General features: G+C 42.8%; 1 protein-coding gene across 1 annotated transcript; it reads right to left on the bottom strand.

Annotated features, from left to right (window-relative positions):
* Positions 1-15,627: 15,627 nt before the first annotated feature.
* LOC127044279 (transcription factor SOX-17-like) lies at positions 15,628-17,805 on the bottom strand. The gene is made up of 2 exons (XM_050938903.1): positions 17,301-17,805; positions 15,628-16,683 (listed from the first exon to the last, which is right to left on the bottom strand). The coding sequence occupies exons 1-2, from the start codon at positions 17,596-17,598 to the stop codon at positions 15,782-15,784; spliced, it is 1,200 nt and encodes a 399-aa protein (XP_050794860.1). The 5' UTR covers positions 17,599-17,805; the 3' UTR covers positions 15,628-15,781.
* Between the last annotated feature and the right edge of the window lie 4,327 nt (positions 17,806-22,132).

Here is a 22,132-nt window from a genome sequence, read left to right as displayed (position 1 = left end):
TCCTGACATTGCCTTATGAGTACTACACAACCCCCCTTATAAATGTAATATCATCCTGACATTTCTGGTGACAAGATTTAACATACAGACCATCCATTTGGCTTATTATCAGTAGTCCATGAATTCCACAAGATCATAACTCTCATTCTCATTGAGGCTTTGGGGCTTTCCTCTTTCACAAGTTGCGGTATCAATGACTGAAACTTCTGCATCTCTCTTCAGTTATTTTACATTAAACAGAAAGTTTCTGTGGCAATTATAGTTCCAGTATCCACTATCCAACTGAAAAGCCAGTTCCGACCAGTTTAAATTCCCAAACACATTAATGTCTTGTGAAATAACAGTTCCTAGATGATCAGTGGTATAATCATGTAACTCCAAGTCATTGAGCATATGGCAAGCAATTTAGAAAAAAAAATCTACTAAATTAACATAATTACAAACTATCCAGAATTATATAATGCTTAATTTAAAGCAACATCCAATATCACTGTTTACTCATATTACAACGATCTTGGATAGAATGCAGGATGAGGTACAGAAATAAGTACTGAATATGGAATGTGACAAACATGAGGACAACCCCATGGTTCATTCACCAGTCCCATAGTTGGATTTAGACACCAATAAGTAGGTGTCCATAATATTCATATGCCAATGTCTATGCAGTTCACCCCTCTCTATTCACACAACCTTGCATATGCAAAGATTGCTCTGGTGATCCATCCTCTTGTGCACTAATGGTTTCAGGCTACTTGATCACTTTTTGGCATTATGACTTCAATGGTTTGTGTGAATATCACATCAGTCTGATCAACAGTTTCCAAGTTTATAGATCAACATCATCCTCATTTCCCAGATGTGGTTACAATATTCCTGCCTCTGGATTCAGGGTCTCTGTGCCATGGGCAGCATGTGATACCAGCATACAATATAGTTCATCTTCACTCTCACTGTCAGAATAATGGGAGTCTGAATTCCTGTCCTCATTTTGATCTCTTATTATGCTAGTTTGTCTTGTTCCCTACGTCATCTGCTGTGGTGGTTTAAAGGGTGGTGTTATGTCCAAGGGTCAAAAGTCACAAAGAAGTAAAAGATTGCATTCAAGAACTGTAATACAGCCTTTTTCATCTTCTGCTTTTACATCATAGACTGAACTTTCCCCTTTTCTTTTAAGTATTAAATGAATTTTATCTTCCCAATAAGATCTTAATTTGCTTGGTCTGCCTCTCTGAAAGATTCTGGACCAGTACTACGTCATCGGGTATGAGAGCAACACCAGGTACTTTCTGATCATAAAAAGAACAGGAGTACTTATGGCACCTTAGAGACTAACAAATTTATTTCAGTATGAGCTTTCGTGAGCTACAGCTCACTTCTTTGGATGCATAGAATGGAATACACAGACAGGAGATATTTATACATACAGAGAACATGAAAAGGTGGAAGTATGCATAGCAACAGGAAGAGTCTAATCAACTGAGATGAGCTATCATCAGCAGGAGAAAAAAAAAACTTTTGAAGTGATAATTAAGATGACCCATAGAAGGTGTGAGGAGAACTTAACAAAGGGAAATAGATTAAATTAGTGTAATGATCCAACCATTCCCAGTCTCTGTTTAAGCCTGAGTTAATTGTATCTAATTTGCATATTAATTTGAGTTCAGCAGTCTCTCTTTGGAGTCTGTTTTTGAAGTTTTTTTGTTGCAAAATTGCCACCTTCAAGTCTGTCATTGAGTCATTAGAGAGGTTGAAGTGTTCTCCCACTGGTTTTTGAATGTTATGATTCCTGATGTCAGATCTGTATCCATTTATTCTTTTGTGTAGAGACTGTCCAGTTTGGCCATTGCACATGTACATTGCAGAGGGGCATTGCTGGCACATGATGGCATATATCACGTTGGTGGATGTGCAGGTGAACAAGCCCCGGATGGCGTGGCTGATGTGATTAGGTCCTATGATGGTGTCACTTGAATAGATATGTGGACAGAGCTGGCATCGGGCTTTGTTGCAAGGATAGGTTCCTGGGTTAGTGTTTATGTTGTATGATGTGCGGTTGCTGGTGAGTATTTGCTTCAGGTTGGGAGGTTGTCTATAAGCGAGGACTGGCCTGTCTCCCAAGATCTTTGAGAGTGAGGGATCATCTTTGGACAGGTTGTAGATCTTTGATGATGCGCTGGAGAGGTTTTAGTTGGGGGCTGTAAAGGCGATAGCTAGTGGTGATTCTTTCCATGAGCAGCAGATTTTTGAGGACATTTTGATGCCAGTTCATATGCTTCTTTCATCTGCAGTTTCCATTTCTCTCTGTCCCCAGGTGCAGATTCATAGTTTACAGGTAAACCAAATGCAATGTCAATGGGCAAATTTGTTGATTTTCTATATAATGATTATAAGAGTGAGAATCCTATAGTCTCATTTCATATATAGTTATAGGCTTACATGACCTTATTAAGGGAGTACTACCATTTTTTTCCGTCTGGCAAGGTTCTGAACATAGTCAGCAGACTGTGGCTAAGTCTTTCTACTTGACCATTGCCCTCTGGGTGATACAGGATTATGAGATGTTTCAATTTTACCACAGTGCTGCAAACTTCTGAATATATTATTTTCAGACTCTGCCCTTTGGTCATGACAAATCCTTTTGGGAAAACAAACTTTTAAAACAAAGTCATTGAAGATCTTGTCTGCCACAATCTTGCCTTGGTCATAGGGTATGGTAGGCTTAGGTAAACATACCAAAGTGATCCACTAGGACTAAAATGTATTCATATCCTCCTTGGCTTCTTTCTAGATGCAAGAAGTCTATTGACACAAGCTAGGATGGCTCTGTTATAATTATATATATTATTTAGTGGACCTATGATAGGTTGGTTGTGTTTCTTTTGCTTAAAACATGTACAGAGCCTAGTGACATAATGTTTGAAGTTTCTCTTCATCTGCAGTCAATAAAACTGAATTCTTACAAGACTGTTTACTCACTCAGCTCCAAATGTCCCATCTCTTCATATATGTCTTGCTATACTTGCCTTTTGTATTGTTCAGCTAATACCAGTTGATTTCATAACTCAATTTTCTGATAAAGTATTCCACCTTTATCCATATGCAGCCACATTCACACACCAGGGTGGAGATCTTACCACATCTTCCTGTGTTCTCTCGGTTATTAAATTTGTACCCCAAGGACTTGAAAAAAGGGAGAATTTTAACAATAACTGTATCTTCCTTCTGAGCTGCCAAAATGTCTTCTTGAGGAATCTCTTCTGTGCATTCTGTCATATATTTTTACATATTGAAGAGTATCCTGAATAAACTATCTGCCTCAACATTAGATTTCCCTGGACAATATTTAACTTTGAAGTTAAAGTCAGCCGCAACCCACCAGTCTGCTGTGATGTTCAGAGAGGAAAACACATTAATGGGTTGCTATCACTGTATACCATGAAGGATTGTGAGCAATAGACATAGTTACAGAATTTTTTAGTTACAGCCTTTTTCAACATTAGAAACTCCTGCTTTTCTGAATGAAGGAGATAATTCATCTCAGCTGCAGTTGGTGTTCTTGACCCGCAATTGATAACTCTCAATTTGCCTTCCTGACACTGGTATAAAACTGTGCTTATACCCTTATTGGAAGCATCTATATGATAGATAAAGGGTAAAGCAAAAATCAGCATAGGCTATTATTGGTGGCTGTATTAGGCAATCAGCTGGTTTACAACTGTTTGGTGTTGCTCAGTTGAGGTAATTGGCAGTTAGGAGGATATCCATCCATATTGTTTCCCTTGACTTTTGGCTTTCCTCTTTTTCTGAGTCCAATGGAACAGGCAAATCTTACAGTGGCTTTGCTATTGGAGAAAAGTCTTGAATGCACCTTCAATAGTAAATAGAGGCATAGCAGCTTACAGAGTTCCCCTATGGTGTTTAATGGTTCATCTACCATGAACAAGAACAGCCAACATGTCAGCTGGATTCATTTTATAACTTTCAGCAGACACTCAAGTAATGTACCTCTGTCTTAAAGAGATCACATTTAGAAGCTTTCATTTTAATATCATGCTTCTGTAACTGTTGCAACATTCTTCTTATATTCTCCATGTGTTCTTCAAAGGTGCCACTGTACATAAAGACATCATCCAGATATGGAATGCACACCTCATCCCTATGTTCCGCAAGGCACTTTTCTATACTTCACTGGAGGGCAGCAAGAGCATTTGTTAACCCAAATGGGATTCTAACCAATTCATGTAGACTCCATGAAGTAATGAAGGTTGTGATATGATGACTTTCTTCAGTCATGAAACCTTGGTTTTGGGTCTTCTCTTGATCTAAGACTGAGAACCAAGATTTACCTCCTCATCCGTTCAGAACATCTTGGATTTGAGGAATGGAAATCTGTCTGGCATGGCTTTTCTGTTAAATTCCTGATTGTCTACAAAAAGTCTTAGACTACCATCCTCTTTCTAGACACATACCACTGGTGACATTTAGCATGACTATAATCAGGCCCCTATTTAGGGGATTTTTAAGCCATTCCTTTATTTCTTTACATAGTTAATGGGGCACTGAGAAGTCAGTCTTCTAGTTGCTGGTTGTGTACATCTGCAAACTAGAGATCTTCCTTGTGTCTCCATCATTTCTGGAGAAAACTTTGGACTCTTCTTTTTGCATCTGCTGGGCCATTTTCCTTTGAATCTCTGACAAATGGCTCATGTTCACTGCTGGTTCAAACAGATCTAGGTCATCCCCTCAGTTTGAAGCTGTTCTCTTTACTGGCTTAGTCCTGGATCCTTGGTACTCCCAGCTCTGTCTTTTGACACTGATGCTGCCTATAACTATTTTATATGATGAATACTCCCAGGGAATTTCAGATTTAATCTGCTGTAAATTTCCTAGCACAGTTTGTCCTTTCAAAATGATGGTACATTTTGATGGGTTATTGACAGGGATATGGATCTGGAAAGATTATTTTTGAGGCATTTTATGTCCAAACCTTCAGGCCAGTGAACAGCAGCATCTTGTTCAAACACTGCTGTCCAACTTTCAATATCTAGGCCTGTATGAGCCCAACAGGTTAAATTAGTTTTTTTCCTTTGGGGATAATTACATCCCTTCTCTTCATTTTAAGAATGCACAGATTGTCTGAATTTCTGTTTTGATGAAGTTCACAAGCATTTCCACTTTTGCCATACCACCATAAGGAAATATACATTTCATATTGCTAATGAGGCTAGGTGCTGGTGCCTCATCAGGTGAATTACAGCAGTGGTTTTTTACTATCTCCTCAATTGTAGCCAATGATCAAGTTCTCTAATTTGTGTGGAGTGACCAGCAACAAAACATTTAAAATGTCATCATATTTGCTTAATTTAAACTGGACTTCAATCCTTCTTTTGTAAGGGGTTTGAGGTCCACTGATAGCTTTCAACTCCCATCTTCTCTTTCCAGTAGCTCTTCAAACTTTCTAAAGCATGTCCCTGAGAGATTATCTTCCACCCACTGACTCAACTCAGGCACACCTGTGCATGTGTCCTACAGGGCTTGAGTTTTGTTGATTAAACACATCACACATCTCTTTCCAAATAAATTAGCTACTCTGGTTTGCTACTTGGGTATAAGATGGCAAATTCAGGCTGCTTCTGGTAAATCAGATGCAGTGACAGCTTTGTGTCTGCTCTCTTGTGATTTTCCTGCATTACTTCCTGGCACATCTGAAACTGTGGTCAAGTATTGCTTCTGCCAGATAGCCTGCAGCTAGCACATTCCTTTCTCTGGCGTTGCCCAAGGGTGCTTTTGTTACGTCTGGACATCTTGCTTTAATATGTTAATTTTGGCTTTCACACCTTTGATTTCATTAATACTAGCCTTTAGTTCCCTGATTTCATTCATGAATGAGTCAACTTTTGTTTCTCTACTTTGGTGTGCAACTTCTCCAATAAGGCCTCACCTGCAACCTGATTATCTTTTAAATAAGGTTGCATCACAGCCTGAATATTATCATTCCGCAGTCCTGTTAGGATTGAATGGAGAAACTTGCTTTGTACCAGGGCAGGGTCAAGGGTCATATCTTAGCTCAGAGTCAACTTCTTGTGAGGCAAACAATATCTTCTGTCTCAAATGAAATGTTCAGACTAGGAAATCCTGAGGTGCCTCTTTTGGCTCTTGTGCTGCTCTTGAGAGATGCAGATAAAGTTCAGTTGCATATTTTTCCTGGTAACAAAACCATAACATGCTCCTCAGTTTTGCAGGCTCCGATTAGATTTTCCCACCAAGTAATTCCTGAGGCTCAGTCATGGGCAAACTGCTTTGATTACAGCTTGGGTTTATCTAGCTTCTTTCAAATCCCGCTTTCAGTTAGATAAAGCAAACTGCTTAGGCTTAACCAATCTTTTTGTAGAGAGTTCCCTATCTGTCCTGTCATTTTAAAGTCTTCTTTTAAAATGGGTTCTATTTTCTGGAGTGGGTATGATGATTTTATACTGGAGTTTATCTTTAAATTTCTTTCATGCTTTCCTAAAACGATATGTCAAGAAATTTTAATTTGTCAGCATATTGTTTCTGAATTGTCTCTACTTTGTTTCAGCTGACTCCTCTTTTTCTGTAGGAATTAGAGGCAAAATCTTATCTTTTAATGCTAGCAGCGTAGACAATCCCTGATCTTCTAACTCATCACTATTTAAATAGCTTCTTATCCATTTGATTAAAGCAATTATTATTATTGTTATTCATTTTGCTTCAATTTGTCCCAAATGTGCCCAGAGAGTAACAGGTTTCTCTTAAAAGCTCATTCTTCAACTGGTATCAAAGCTCCCCTTCCTTCAGGTGAATGGTCTTTAATTCTCTCCCAGCCATCCTGCTTGCAAACAATTCAATCTTCCCTGGCTCCTTTTCCTGGAACAGTCTGCAGTCACTTCTAGGTAGGTTTGTCTCACAGAGAGGTCAGATCATTGTAATTGAGCCTCTCCTGCCTGCGCTCACCAAATGTTATACTCCCAAGAGCAGGGACAGTTTTCAAACTGAGATTTTATTAAAATTAATACAAATCACCCAAACACAACTTGCACAACCCCCACTGCTACTCGGTCCATGCCTTTAAGCGTACATACAACTCTGCTGCTGCACCCAGAGCTTCCCCCCTTAACCCCTTTGCAGACCTTCAATTCCTAAAAGGGCAGAGCACAGGTAAATCTCACCATGACATTCCCTTATGAGTGCTACATGAACTCTACTTTCTCCAGACTCCATCATTATGAAGGGTGAACTTTGAAGTGTAACTGGGGCCATTGGGCTTCTTTTACACTGGGAACATTTACAAAAATTAATTCACTTCAGCTACACTGGTGATAGAGCCAGTGAGAGCTGCAGTGTAGAGAAAACTCCCAGAGTCAGATCTGTTCTTCTATGACACTCATCACTGTAGTACCTCACAACCATTAAAATACTTTATCCTCACCCATCTCATATAAGGTTCTGTTATGTGGGATGGGGAACCAAGAAGATTAAGTGACTAGCACAAGGACACACAGGAAGTTTGTGGCTGAGCTACAAATGCAACCAGGATCTTCTAAGTCCTATCCCAATGCCCTATCCACCAGACCATCCTTTCTACCTCTTTCCCTTACTACCATTTCAACTATGCTTGCTCTTCACCAGCAGTGATGAAAACTGATCTGGCTGCTGAAGCCTCATTTACACTAAAGCTCCCATCAGTTCTAACACTGTAAACATGTTGCACACTGATTGGTGTTGTAAATTTCCCCGCAGTAGGCATGAGCTTTAAATGCTAACTTGCACAGGCAGTTTCTTTCTCTCTCCTTTCCCCCCATTTTCTAAAAAAAAATAAAAATAAAAATCCAAATCAACAATAATATCTGAGTAAAGGAGAAAAACACCAACATGAATACAGAGCTAAAGTTACAGGCGTAAAAATAAGTCAGGGAATAAAAAAGTGTATTTATAGGCATCCATCACACCTCTATCTGATAGTAACATCAACTAGCTCATCCTGCACATATAAAATATTATCAATAGCCAGTTAAGCTAATAAATATCTGACTTCAATGGAGTAACAACAGGTGAGGATCTGATTCCATATGTCCATGCTGGACAAGTTTACTTTTGCAAGCCCTGACTCTTCTGTATTTTAAAATATAATTTTATGGTTGTAGTACATGGATTTCCATTTATAACATATATAAATCTTGTTAGAATAAGGTTTTCACAATATTGGTTCTGCTTTCCAGGGCTTGGAAATTTCAAAAGAAAACCTTTCAAGAAGTGACAGAATGGATGGTGCCCCAGAAATTAGGGTGATTTTCAATGTTTGAAGTGTGAGGATGATTTGAGAAGACAAAATTCATTTTTCCAACTCCTCCAAGGTAAAAGGCTGCAGAACACTCCCGTACACAAACACACCATATTGCTGCGCTGCCATTCCAGCCTATTGTCTGGAATTTCTGGTAGCTACCCTCCATGCCAGTTGTGTACATGTAAGGGACACTGTATCTGCCCATGAATTAGCAGGTAGCCATTTCTTAACTAAAATCAGAAATGATAACACCACCATGGCATTTCAGGGGCATTTAAATTTATAATAATTAAAGATCTCATTGTACATTTCACATAAAGGTGAAACTCACTGCCCTTTCATGCAGAAACTAAGAGGGCTTGAGGAAATGATGCAATGGCTCTTTTGTGGACACTACTTCAGTCTCTGGCTTAGAATGATGGTGCTCCTCCTTTGCATCTTTGATGGTTGTGGGGTGGGGGGTCCAGATTTTGGATTTGAGTAAGCACAGAAACAGTAGCTTCCTCCCCTCAACATAGAACTGCCCCCTCCTCCCTTGTGTAGCAGTTATGCATGTGTCTCTCCCATCCCCCTTTCCAAGAGTAATTGCAGTGAAAATAAGGTGGGAATGTCAATCAAGAGTAGAGGTGAAAGCTCTTGTGTCCTACAAATCCCTGATTAGGTGATCACATTTTACCTATCTAAATATCCCTCTGTAGCTTTAATTGGATGACTCTCTTAATTTTCCATCACACATCAAAAACGTTTGCTGGTATTGAACTGCTGCAATATTCCAAATTAGCAGTGAGCGAAGTGGTTCCGTGTAAAAACTCTCTAAGAAGTGTATCAGATCATTCTGAAACAAAGCTTCTATTTAAATACAAGATATTGTTATTAACAGTTGTTTTAATAAAATTACACTTATATATCCAATAAGTATTATATACCCTGTTCATAGGTATTATAAATGAATAAATGTTTGCCTTACTCTTGCAAAGTTCTTGTTGATTTCTGTTGCTTTCACATAAGCAAGGTGAACAGGATCTCACTCCCTGACAGAAGAATGTTCTCTGAATACGCACACAATGCACACAGTCATGGAAATTTTCTCTAATTCGTGCTAGCTTACAAAAAGCCCCAATATTCTTGTGTAAAAAATTCAAAAGGTAAAACAAAATAATGATGGCACAATATGAGTAACACTAAGGCCCAGTCTGCAAGTGAGAAATAACAACCTATATATTTGAAATAAAAAATTGCATCATGCCAAACAATCAGTTCATGAATCCACAAATATTGGTTTACCTTTTTAGCTAATCAAGATGCAACCTTTAGCTGCAAAAACATATTCTAATATTCTTTATCTTTGTTTAACAGAGGAGAAAAATTTGTTTTAAACAGGATGTGTGCAGAATAAATTTTGTTTCTAAACTGCCATAACAAGAAGCTTTAAAGTAAATCAGACACTGTAAAGTAATTCCACAATGCCTTGGAAAGAGCCCAAGATTGCTGGTTCCTAAATATATTCTCTATGGGTAAATGGAGCTGCCACCCTTTACATGAACAATAACTATATTCCCTTGATAACTGCAAGGAATACTCCATGAAACAAGTTTTTACTCTGATAAGCAAAGGCGTGGAATTATATTTGACTTTCATTGAATTGTTGTTTGTTAAAGTGTTACAGAAGATGCTACACTCCTACTTCTTAAAACTATCAGTTGGGTTGTTTCTGTTTTTTAAAGCTGCAAGAACCTAGTTTCTGATAACATTATATTTTTAACTTACTTTGACATTTTCCTATGTCAGACAAAATAATATTACAAGTGCTATATATACAGCTGTGATAACAAATATATGATTTTATTTTGAAAAGAGGAGTATTTGAAATCTAAGGCCTGGTCTACACTGCCTCTTAAGTCAATGGAAGTTACATTGCTCAGGGGTGTGAAAAAATCACTCCCGTAAGCAACGTAGCTTACATTGACCTAATGTGGTGTCTATGCCGTGCTATGTAGGTGGGTGATGCTCTCCAGTGGACTTACCTTCTGCCTCTTGAGCAGGTGGTGTACTGAAGTCAACAGGAGAGCACGTTCCCATCAACTCATCACATCTTCACCAGACCCACTAAATCGACAACGATGCATCAATCACAGTGGCATCAATTTAGCCTGCAGTATAGATAAGCTTAAGACAATGCTGACACTTTCAGTTCAAGCACCTTTACCCTAATGATTAGCTTCAGTATACGCTGTTCACATGTTCCAATAATAAATGTTGTGCTCAAATCATGGCCTTAATTTTTTTTTAAGTTACTCAAGTTATTCGGGTTCTCCTCTCAGTTCTGCCACAGCCTTTGTCTGTGATCTTGGACAAGTCCTTTAACCTTTCAATGCCTCAGTTTCCTTCTCTGACGTAGCTATTATGCGACAATTCATTAATATTTTTTAAGTCCTTTGCTATCCTGAAGTGAAAAGTACTATGTAAAAATACAGTATTACTATATCCAGAAGCCACTAATAACTACACTTCAAAGCTGAATCTGATCTGAAATTCTCAATAGCTTCTTCATCATCTTATCCCATCAATAGGGATCAACAGTCTCATTTTTCATCTCCAAGTGTTCTTGTCAAGTGTGTCTTCCATGCTGACACCAACCTCATCCATGTACTCAGCATCTCAAACCAACCTTTTTCTAGGTTGTCCTTGTGGTCCTTGTCCCGTGACAACTCCTGTATTCTCTGGCCTACATATCCCACATCTTGTCATTTCACATGACCCAATCATCTCAGTTGATACTGCCTCAGCTTTTCTGTGATGAGTATTACTTGCATCATGGCACTTACTGTCTCGTTGCAAAGTCTATTAACTCTTATCTGACTCAGAATGCCCCGAGCACTGTCATTTCAGTAGTATGAAATAGTTGTTCTTCTCTCTTCCTCCCTGGCCAACATTCTGACCAATACATCATGGAAGCGTCTAATCAAGATATTTATCACTTGGCTCAAATTCTCAATATCATGTGAGAAAATAATGCAGATTTATTATTTAAAATCTCTGAGCAAATGCCTGTGAGGACACTCTTAAACTGATATTTAAAATATATATATTGATTTAACTTAATTTGGTAAGCGGTCTACACACAGAAGGCACACTGCCTCAACTAAATTGGTTACTAATCAATTTAATTACATGGATCCAACACCTTTATCAGAAGCCTCCTATTAATTTGATGTTTAAAATCTTCAGTAAGCTAAATTGATTTTACACAAACCTGTTCATAAGTGTACACATAATAAGACCACCAGTTTGATTTAGAAACTAATTTAATTAAATCAATGTGTTTTCTGAGTAAACCCATCCCAAGGAATTAACTAACTAAATTAATATAAGCCATTTTAAAAAATGATTTAAGATCATCTACACAGAGGCTTGCTCAGTTTTAATTAAATTAGATTTAAATAGATTTTAGTTAAACCAGTGCTATTTGTAGATAGGCAAGGCCAAAATCATTACACTGAACTAGTACTATAAGTAGTGTAGATAGCAACACCTCTAGTTATAGTTTGTCTGACACTCTGCATTATAAGACCCTATTTCCAGTCACTAATACTCACATTGAAGATTTAAACAATTTGGGCTGAAATTTTCCAAGGCAGGTGCCTGCCTCAGGCCGAAGTGTTTTGGATACCTTCAGCTAAAACGGTTGAGCCATTTCCAAGAATTAAAAGCCAGGGAGAAAAACATTATTACGGCCATGTTAAAGCAACTCTTACAATCATTTTATTCTACTAGAGTCTTTGGAGCAGGGACTTTCAGTTTAGCAGGGGTAAAGCTCAGTGTCAGGGACATGCCTTTTGCTGTATCCATAAAAATTCGCTGTTTGGCCATTGTAAGTCTGGGGCAGGGGGCTTAGCTTGAACGTGCTCAGTGAAGATTTGTTAGAATTTTCTGATGATTCTGCTCATACTCAGCAAGCCCCATATCCCAGAGATGCAAGGGCTGAGCTGTGTTTTCACTGCAATTGCTCCTCCTACCATCTGGGAGCCACTGTGGCACTGAGAACTGGAACAAACAGCAGGGAGACTCTCTCTCCAGTGCTCTCAATGGTCCCCCAGCTGGCACACTGGCAGTGAGGAGGTGGGAGTACATCAGGGAAGGGAAGAGAAGAGATGCAGCAGGGGAAACAGAGGTAAGAGCTTGCAGAGAGGGGAGATAGAAGCCTGTGGGGGAAAGAGAGATGGAGGGTAAGGGCAGGAACAGAAGGAGGTGGGAGAATAGAAGCAGAACATGGGCAGAACCAGAGGTAGGGGATAGAGGAGGAAGCTTGGTGGGGACATGAGGAGGAGACAGGAGCAGGAGCTAAGGACTGTGGAACATGGTGGGCAGTAGCTGTGGATGAGGGGAGGTAATGAGATGGGTGATATCAGGTGGGATTTGAGGGGGATTAGTAGCAGAAGAGAACAGAGCGAGGCTGGGGTATTGGAGAAGAATGTTTTGTGGTCACTAGAAGATACTTCCCTGGAGAACTTGGAACTGAATCAATTATTCCAGCAACTTAACATTGCTTTGCTATTTAAGAAATTCCTGTGAACCCTAATGGCTAGTATGTGTCTCCATCCACACATATGGTGCCATGTCTACATAGTAGACATTAACATCCTACTCCTGCAACCAGTTACTCATTACCTCAATGAGACATTCAGCAATTACTGCCTCATTCAGTGAGAAACTGAACAGTGCTCTGGGAATGAATTGGGGTTGGGTAATGAATGAAGCTATTCTCTGTCGGAATCCTATCTCATGTGTTATAAAAGTTGGAAGTGTGATATATGAGGAGTGGGCTGCAGCAGGAGACAGGTTAGCCTTGTGGTAGCCTCCTATGTGATGCTAGTCAAGTCATATAAACCAACATTTTCACAGGTGGCCTCTATGTAGTCTTCATTTTTGGGATACTTCAGCTTGAGACAAACCTGGGATCTGGCTTGCGAAAAAGTGCTAGGTTCTCACAGCTGCAACTGAAGACAATAGGAGTTCTGCTCTGAACACATAAAATGGTAAGTACTCTTAAAAAAAATCAGACCCCAGCATCTCAAGTGGGATACCCAACTAGACACTTTTGGCTGTAGTCTGTGCCCCCATATGTAAAATGGGGATAATACCCCTGCCTCACCTCATGGGTACTGTGAAGATAATTCATTGTGTGTAAAGAACTAAAATATTATGATGGGAGCACAGTAGAAAAGCCCATAAGGAAGTTAATAATTTTGTATTCACTCCAAGGCTTGGCTGGCATGCAATAAAAAAAATATGCCTGAGGCCAAACACTGAATGATGAGGATAAAAAGCACTCTTGAATAGATACCCGTTTAATAAGCACCATTCATCCTATGCACTGAATGAAGCAGGGATCCTGTGGGGAAAAAAGAGCATGTGATCATGTAGGTAAAGCACAAAGGGACTGAAAGAATTAAGATTACCTTTGCAACCTTAATTCTAGCACTTCTTACTTCTGAGTGTTTAAGATCACAGTCTTAATGTTACTTAATGTAGAGGATTCATATATATAAATTTATGTTTATTTAAACTGCACCTGTACCATTTACTAGTGTAGCAGTAAAATTTTAAGTTTTGTGATATCTACAAGAATTTGGGAGAAGAAAAACTAATACCAAAAAAAGTGTATTATTGCATTATACCTGATCATTCTAAATTCTGTTTTACGTTGTTTTCATCACCAATGGTACCTAAGAGAAACTGGCATAGTGTACCACATTTGCCTTAGAAGAATGCATGAAAGTACATACCTAGACCACATTAATGCTCTTCATCCCTAAAATTTACCATTCCTGCTACCACTCTTGCCCTACTCTGTTTTAGCTTGCCGCTATGTTCTGGAGCATGGGTTCTGTGCTCATCTTCACTGTTGTTCCATTAAATGCTGTAGAAAGCACTTTAAAATAATTTGATCCAGATTATGATTTCAATTAGTGCATGTATTATCTTGAATAACTCCATAGAAGTCTATGAAATAGTCAGCTCCATTGATGTCAATGAGTTTACTCAGGCTTTATGGTGGCCTAGATGAGGTCACAATTTGGCCTCTTGAGCATAAGACACTACATAAAATTATATTCTCTGCTTAATACTCACCATCCCATGCGTATAGAGTATTTATTTGAAATTAAATTAATCTGCTTGCGTACATTAGGATATTCCCAGTGATCTGAAGTTGAGCGGCTAACACAGGCCAGAATTGTAGTTATCTTTGTTGGTAATAAGCAGTAATGGCCTTCCTAAATTGTCAGGAAAAAGGTCAGTCATCCAGTCTGAGATTCCAGCTCACCAGAAGGTAACAGTTTGTTCCATGAAGACTCATCTAGTATGTAGGTACTTATTACATTTGGTTTTTTGTTTCCTTGATGAAATATTTCATCAGACACTCCAATCAAAATCCAAGGTCCTTTCTAGAAATGTCATTTGGCTTTGTGTTTTTACAAAGGTGATTTTGATGCATCTATTTTTTTTCCTTCTGGCGGAGACGTATCTAAAGAGGAATGTTGAAGGTGAGGGGAAGTTCACATTTAAAGTTATTTGCTAGGCTGGGATTCACTTCTAGTAACAAGCACCTTACCTTGAAATCTTGTTTGTTACATTTCCTTCAGCAGCAATGGCTTCTGAGGCCCTGAGCAACTGCCATAAAAATAGAATAATCTAAACCCAGCTGAAGGATCAGCATGAATTAGGTATTATACTATGCCTGAAGAGGACCCAAGAACAACAAGGAGAAAACATTAGGCCAAAGGATATTACTTTGCTCTTCCAGACTGGTAAGAATTACTGTTCACAGAAGTAAGTAGTGTGTCCCAAACAAGGGTACAGTAGGTCTGGTTATTTCAGCACTAAGAGTCCAAACTTGGCAAGTAAAAGCCTTGTTTCATTCCAGAGATCCTTTGCCCAAATTAAAGATGGCAGGAAATCAGTCACAGGCCAAGTAATTACATTTTTTCCCCTCTCCATGATTTCTCTGCTTAGAGCAGGATTGACATTGCCATAGTCTAAAAAGGAATGCTACTAGTACAGAAAAACAAATGCATAAGAAATCTCAGTGATTTATTTTCTAAAAAGTACAAAATAAGTCAATCTTTTAAAGGAGGCATTTCTAAAAAGTTTAACTAGTAAAAACATTTTGCGCAAGAGGCACCACTTTTATCATTACTCTTACAAAAGAGACAGACATTGACATATAAGACAGATGAACCAGTTGCAGGTCAGCCAGCCATAGAAGACCCTTACCTGTATGTTATAACAACCATGTTTTTATCTCTACTTTTTGACCCAGGTTGGCTGTCCGATACCTCCAGTGAAGATTCCAATAAATTACATAAATAGGAGCAAAGCATACACCCTTTTGTACAAGGTTTCCCATCACCAGGGAGTCCGCCAGAGCCTCCCAGCTACTTCGCACCGCGAGAGCTCTGGGAGTGACCGTGTCTCTTAGGCATCTGGGTAAGAGCAGTAATACACAGCAGTACTCGCATCCGAAACCACCGAGGAGATGGGCCCGTGGGCGTCCGGCGCGGCCAGGCCGGCGTCGTGGCCCGGGAAGTGAAGCCCTAGCTCGGGCTTGCAGGCGAAGTGCAGGTACTGCTCGAACTCGGTGCGATCCACGTCGCCCAGCAGCTCGTCCTGCGACAGGTGCTCCAGCGGCTCCCTGCACTGCTGCGCCTCGGGCGGCGGCGAGGGCTGGCAGGGCTGCGGCAGCAGCTGGGGAGCGCGGGCCTGGCCGGCGGGCGGGCACAGCTGCCCGTAGTAGGCGTGCAGGGGGCCCTGGCAGCCCAGCAGGCTCTGCAGGGAGCTGAGCTGCCCCAGCGGCTCGGCGCGGGGCAGGTGCCTGCGGAGCGCGGCGCTGGCCTGGCTCTCGGCCCCGTGCGCCGGGTACTCGGCCGCGGCGTAGCCGTAGGGCGCCAGCTGACACTCGTCCTGCAGGGGCGGCGTGAAAAAGGCCGGCTCGCTCTCCGCCGCGTCCAGCGGGGACGGGTCCGGGGTCGGCAGGTTGTAGCCGTCGAAAGCGGCAGCCAGGGGCTGGCAGTCCCGGTAGTGGCCCAGCGCCGGGGGCAGCGCGCTCTGCACGGCGGGGTAGCCCTGCTCCGGGTAGGGCAGCGCCAGGCTCTCCACGCACATCCTGCTGCCCTCGCTGGGCAGCCCGGCGCCCGGCGCCTCCGCCAGCCCGTGCGCCAGGAAGCCGCTTTCCACGCGCTTCAGGCGCTTCACCTGCTTCCGCCGGCGCGGCCGGTACTTGTAGTTGGGATGGTCCTGCATGTGCTGCACCCGCAGCCGCTCCGCCTCCTCCACGAACGGCCGCTTCTCCGCCAGCGACAGCGCCTTCCAGGCCTTCCCTGCGGGGCGACAAACCGCGTAACCCTGCGGCTCTTCCGTGCGCCTCCCGTGCGCCCCCACCCAGCACCTGGCCGCCTGCGCCCGGCCGCCTCCATCCCCCCAATGCGCCCCCACCCAGCACCTGGCCGCCTCCATCCCCCCAATGCGCCCCCACCCAGCACCTGGCCGCCTCCACCGCCCCTGCCCCCTCCGGCGCCCGGCCGCCTCCATCCCCCCAGTGCGGCCCCCCAACCTCCGACCGGCTCCATACCCCACTACCCACCCCGTGCGCCCACACCCAGCCCCCGGCCGCCTGCACCCCCGCACCCACCTCGGGGACCCCCCCCCGCGCAGCCCCCATTTCCTCCACCCCCCGCCTCGAGCTCCCCTCGCTAACCCAGGCCCCGGGCGAGGGGCATTGGCCACTCCTCCCATACCCTCTGCCCCCAGCGCACCAGCCCCGGCTCCAGTCCTCGCCCGCGGGGCAGGTACCAGCAGCACTCGGTAATTTTCCCTCCACGCCGCTCGCAGAGGGCGGGGACCATCCCCCACTCCGCAGCTCCGGGCCAGGCTGGGGCAGGTGGGCGGAGAAGCCCCCCGGCCCGGCTCAGGGGCCGGCTCACTAGCGGACACTCACCCAGCATCTTGCTGAGCTCCGCGTTGTGCAGGTCCGGGTTCTGCTGCGCCAGCCGCTTGCGCTCGTCCTTGGCCCACACCATGAAGGCGTTCATGGGCCGGCGGATGCGGGACTCGCTTTTGGCCCGGCTGCTCGCAGCCCCCGCCGGGGCCGCCTCACTCTTCACCTTGGCGTCTGCCAGGGGGCTCAGGGACTCTGCCCACTGGCACGGGCCCAGGGCCGGCATCATGATGGGGAGCGAGCACCTTGCCTGCGTCTGGTCGTCGCTGCTGGCGTATCCCGCATCGGGGCTGCTCATCTCGGGGCAGCCGGGCCGGAGCCACCGGGAGGAGCCGGCCTCACCCGGACCCGCCTCCGACCCCTCCCCGGGCAACAGCTGGCAGGAAAAGGACCGTCTGCTCCGAGCAGCCCCCTCTCCCCTGGCTCGGCTGGGGCAGCAGGGACAGCTCCCCTGGCAGGCTGGGCGCGGGGACGCCGCTGATTGAAGCAGGGGCTCAGTGAGGGGGGGGGGCCACAGGCTCACTGCTGGCAGCTGTCAGAGCGTCCCTATTTACCCAGAGCCGCGGCCAATGGCGGGGCGGGGGCGGGGTCTGGGCTGGGAAGGTGACGAGGGGCTCGATGCTCTGAGCAGGGAATGGAAGAGTCTCAGCCCCGCCCCTTCCAGCGACTCTTTACCTGTGCAGGTTACAAGACAGACAGCACCCGGCGGGGACGGATTTTTCTAGGATTCAGGGTGCGGGGAATTGTTCGGTCAAGCAATCGTCCATGTGAGCAAATTATAAACCGATACTTAGCTGTAACCTTAACTACGGAGACACGGGAGGTGGATGTATAATGGAATGCATATCAAGAGATCTTTTATATGGATTGTTTGTATTGGCCCTGGAGATCATCTCATACATGGACTCTCTTCTATGTCTTAGCTTGACAAATCACCTGTTTCATGTTTGGTGTACTCTTATTAAAAACTAAGCAACACTCAGTTTATTTAACGTGAAATGTGTCCCTGGTTGTGTTTTATATCGAAATGTGTATAAGTGACGTTAAAATTACACCGATTTCTGAAATAAGTGATATCGCATTTTCTAAAAATTGCCTTTTAATTGTTTCTTTATGAAAGATTTGTTTTTAAAATATGTTATAATTAAATATATCAATGTTCCCCGAAAACATCAAGTGTCCTTAAACATTAGATTGTGAAAGATTCTTATTTAGATAAGGAAGTCTGGACAGCTCTCGGCAAATAAATTAATATTGAATGAATGAATGAATCATGCTTTAGGTTAATTAAGTCCATCTGGCAAGTAAGCGCAACACTTTCCCCCCGATAAAGTATGCAACTCTTTGTCAACTCCTCTCCACCAAATAGCTGGCAAGGGTGAAAGAGGAAATCACTGGATAATGTTAAACATATGCAGTGTTATGACTGGCTGCAGTGCCCAGAACCTTAGAGTTCAGGTGCCAAGTACCCATGATGACCAAGGGGATTGTGCATTCTTTTGTTTGTGGGGGTTTTGGTTTTTTGTTTTGTTTTGTTGTTGGGTTTTTTTTTTTTTTTTGTTTTTGGTCGTCGTCTTCTTCTCTAGAAGCAAATGTACTAATTACTTTGGCTTCTTTAGATTTCTTCCCATGCCTGCGTTTCAAATGGTAACATGCAAGCAATTTTGTGTATTTCTTATCAAATAAAGTAATTTAACCCATTAATTTAGTCCTTAACCTACCACAAAGGACCCAAACCATTAGCAAGTGAGTAGTTTAACGACAGGCTCCACAAAGAGAAACCATTCCATCGAACCGTTTGCCGGGGAAAGGGTTTGGGAATGGAATACACACTGGTCAAGAAGGATCAAGGCTAGCAGTAATTGAAAGGTGTAATTGTCAGCTTGTTTAGCAGATGTTACAGAAACCAATGCAGACCAAACCTATTCTTATATATATATATATCTCCTTGAACTGCAGAGTAGATTTGAACAGCGATTTAATCTCTCCACAAATCATCTATATTCTTTAGATTAACATTACTCTAAATGACTCAAATCAGGCATTTGCCCCCTTTTTATATCTTGGGGCATTGTAATCAGCAATGGATTTTTTTTATGTACAGAAAAATTCAACAGCTTGACAAGAACAAGAAAAATATTGTTATTTCACAGCTCAACATTGTCTCTACATTTTCTGTCTCCTGGTTTTGCAATGATTTCACAGGACGGTTATGTACATGGAATATAGAAATGAATGGTACAAGCACTCCGATTATGCTATTGATGCTGATATTCAATCCCGTGTATTTTACCTTGCCACTAAATTTTCAAAGGCGGCAGATTTTGTAGGGGCAAAACATAATTGCATCTTAGAAATGACCTGGGGGAGCTGGAGGTTTTGACATGCTGTGGGGGAGCTGGTGTGCTGTTTTTGCCATCTAAAGGTAGATGAAGATTTTCCTAAGGGGGTTGGGGTGATCCTCTTGTCTCCCCATTTTCCGCCTGTCCTAAAAATGGGTGTAGATCTGACTTTCATCTGGGATAGACTGAGTTTCTGCATCCCTAGCTAGCAATATGTGTCTGCCTCAGTTACAAACTTTATCTTCACATTTCAACATTGTTTTGTTTAAAATTGTAAACAGAATCTGCTTCACAGTTCTGCAGTGCAGGAACTGCAGAATACTTGGGAGGCTGGCTGTCTAGCCCGGGGTTCTCAAACTGGGGGTCGGGATCCCTCAGGGGGTCGCAAGGTTATTACATGGGAGGTTGTGGGCTGTCACTCTCCACTCTAAACCCCGCTTTACCACCAGCATTTATAATGGTGTTAAATATATTAAAAAGTGTTTTTAGTGTATAAGGGGGGGGTCGCACTCAGAGGCTTGCTGTGTGAAAGGGGTCACCAGCACAAAAATCTGAGAACTCCTCGTATAGTCCCATGGAATTTACATACACTTAGGAAACAGAAACTTTGGAGTAAAATCATAGTTGTATTTACGGGCCAGCGCATTACTTAAGTCACCTTTTGGTGACTACAGGCCAAAGCCTGTCATTCCTTCAATGTGCTCTGGGCACTGCTGGTAACAACTTCATAGGATTTGATGCTTTAGCAGGCTCCAAGTGCTGAAATCAATGCAGAGGGAGGAGCTCCTGTTCTGGATCACCACCACCCTTCCTGTATATTAGTGATATCAGAGCAGCAAAATGTAGAGAATAAAAAACGACACAGGATCTTATTGGGGGACGGGTAGATACGCCATATGCTGCCTCCAAAATATACAAATAAAATTAGTTGTTCTATACACATTTTAGAAGTAGTATATTATAAACTTACCTTAGTTACAAGGGATGTTGTGAGGCAAAATTCACAGGCATTTGTAAGCACTTTGAGAGCTTCATATGGAAGAGCCCTGTACAGGAGCAAATAATGTATTATTAATTTAGTATAGATACTTGCCAGAAGCAAGATGACTTTATGCAGTTCCTTCCTCTAATGGCTAGGCACTAGGGAGAATGGGCCAATAACTCAATTGTACATGGATTTTGTGTGCACAGCTGAATACTTTGTCATGTACACATTTCTGGGTTTTATTCCCACTACCAACTTCTTTCTTCTTCCTGTAAACATATGATGAAAGAGCGGCTTGGACAGCATCTATACTAACAGAAAGTCACTCATAACTTTAAATGGAAATACTGAAAATGACATGAATAGTTAAGGCACTAGACCAAGACTTAGCTCTTGGCTCAGTTCCTGGCTCTGCCACAGACTTCCTGTATGGCCTTGGTAAGTCACTTAGGCCCAAACATTTAGAACAGGTTAACATTAGGCACCTGTGTAGTCCCATTGACTGGAAGTTCCAGCTGCACAGTACACTGTGCTAGACACTGGACAAATAATAGGACACAGTCCCTGTCCTGAAGAGCATTCTGTCCAAACTGACAAAATAGAAAAGAGGTGGGGGAAAGAAAGTAACATTATTTTCATTTTACAAATGGGAAACTGAGGGAAAGAGTGACTCCCCCTCCTCAGTCTTGGAAGCACTTAATTATTCCTGTGGTTAACGTTAAGCTTGTATTTGTTCACAGAATTGGGGCCTCTGGTCCTGGCTCCAGTAGAATTTTCAGGAGTGTAATTACATTGAGGTAGTTGATCATTTTTCCTCCTACCATTTGTCATTGTTGTTGATTTAAATTATAAACTCTTCAAAGCAGGGACTATCTCTTGGTATGTGTCTGTATGATCCTCCTACAATGAGGCTCTGATTAATGATTATTAATGATATTTATTATGGTAGTACCTAAGGACCAACCAAGAATGGGACCCACTTGTGCTAGGCACTGAACAAATACAAAGTAGTAGATAATCCCTTCCCCAAAGATCTTACAATCTAAATAGACGGACAGACAGGATAGGAGTTGGAGGAAGGGATAAAACACACTGTTCTGCCCCCACAGCCTGCCTCAACTGCTACTGGCCCTAACCTCCCATGCTACCCCATCCCCATACCTATTCCCTGTCCCAGCTCCTTCTGCCCTCTACATCAGCTCCTTTGATCCCCATCCATTCCCTTACTCCTACTGCTCCCATCCCCTCAATCCTACTCCCACCCCAGCTCCTCTTGCACTTGCCCCATCCTACCCTCTGCTCAGCTCTCTGCCTTTCCTCCCTCCATCCCCCAATCCTACCCCAGCTACCTCTGTCCCTGACCCCTCAGACCTGATGCTGAGCTCAGATGCTGCCCATAGAGGGGGCGGGCAAACTTTTAGGCCTGAGGGCCACATCAGTTTCTGAAATTTTATGGAGGGCAGGTTAGGGGAGTCTGTGCCTCCCCAAACAGCCAGGAGTGGCCC

Source organism: Gopherus flavomarginatus, chromosome 2 (assembly GCF_025201925.1).
Source record: "Gopherus flavomarginatus isolate rGopFla2 chromosome 2, rGopFla2.mat.asm, whole genome shotgun sequence".
Classification (NCBI taxonomy): domain Eukaryota; kingdom Metazoa; phylum Chordata; order Testudines; family Testudinidae; genus Gopherus; species Gopherus flavomarginatus.
Note: the sequence above shows the minus strand (reverse complement) of the source record. Positions and strands in the feature narration are given on the sequence as shown.

Coding starts and splice junctions, on each gene's coding strand:
- LOC127044279 (XM_050938903.1), bottom strand. CDS start 17,598: ATGAGCAGCCCCGATGCGGGATACGCCAGCAGCGACGACCAGACGCAG. Junction 16,684..17,300: donor GGAGCTCAGCAAGATGCTGG/GTGAGTGTCCGC, acceptor GTCGCCCCGCAG/GGAAGGCCTGGAAGGCGCTG.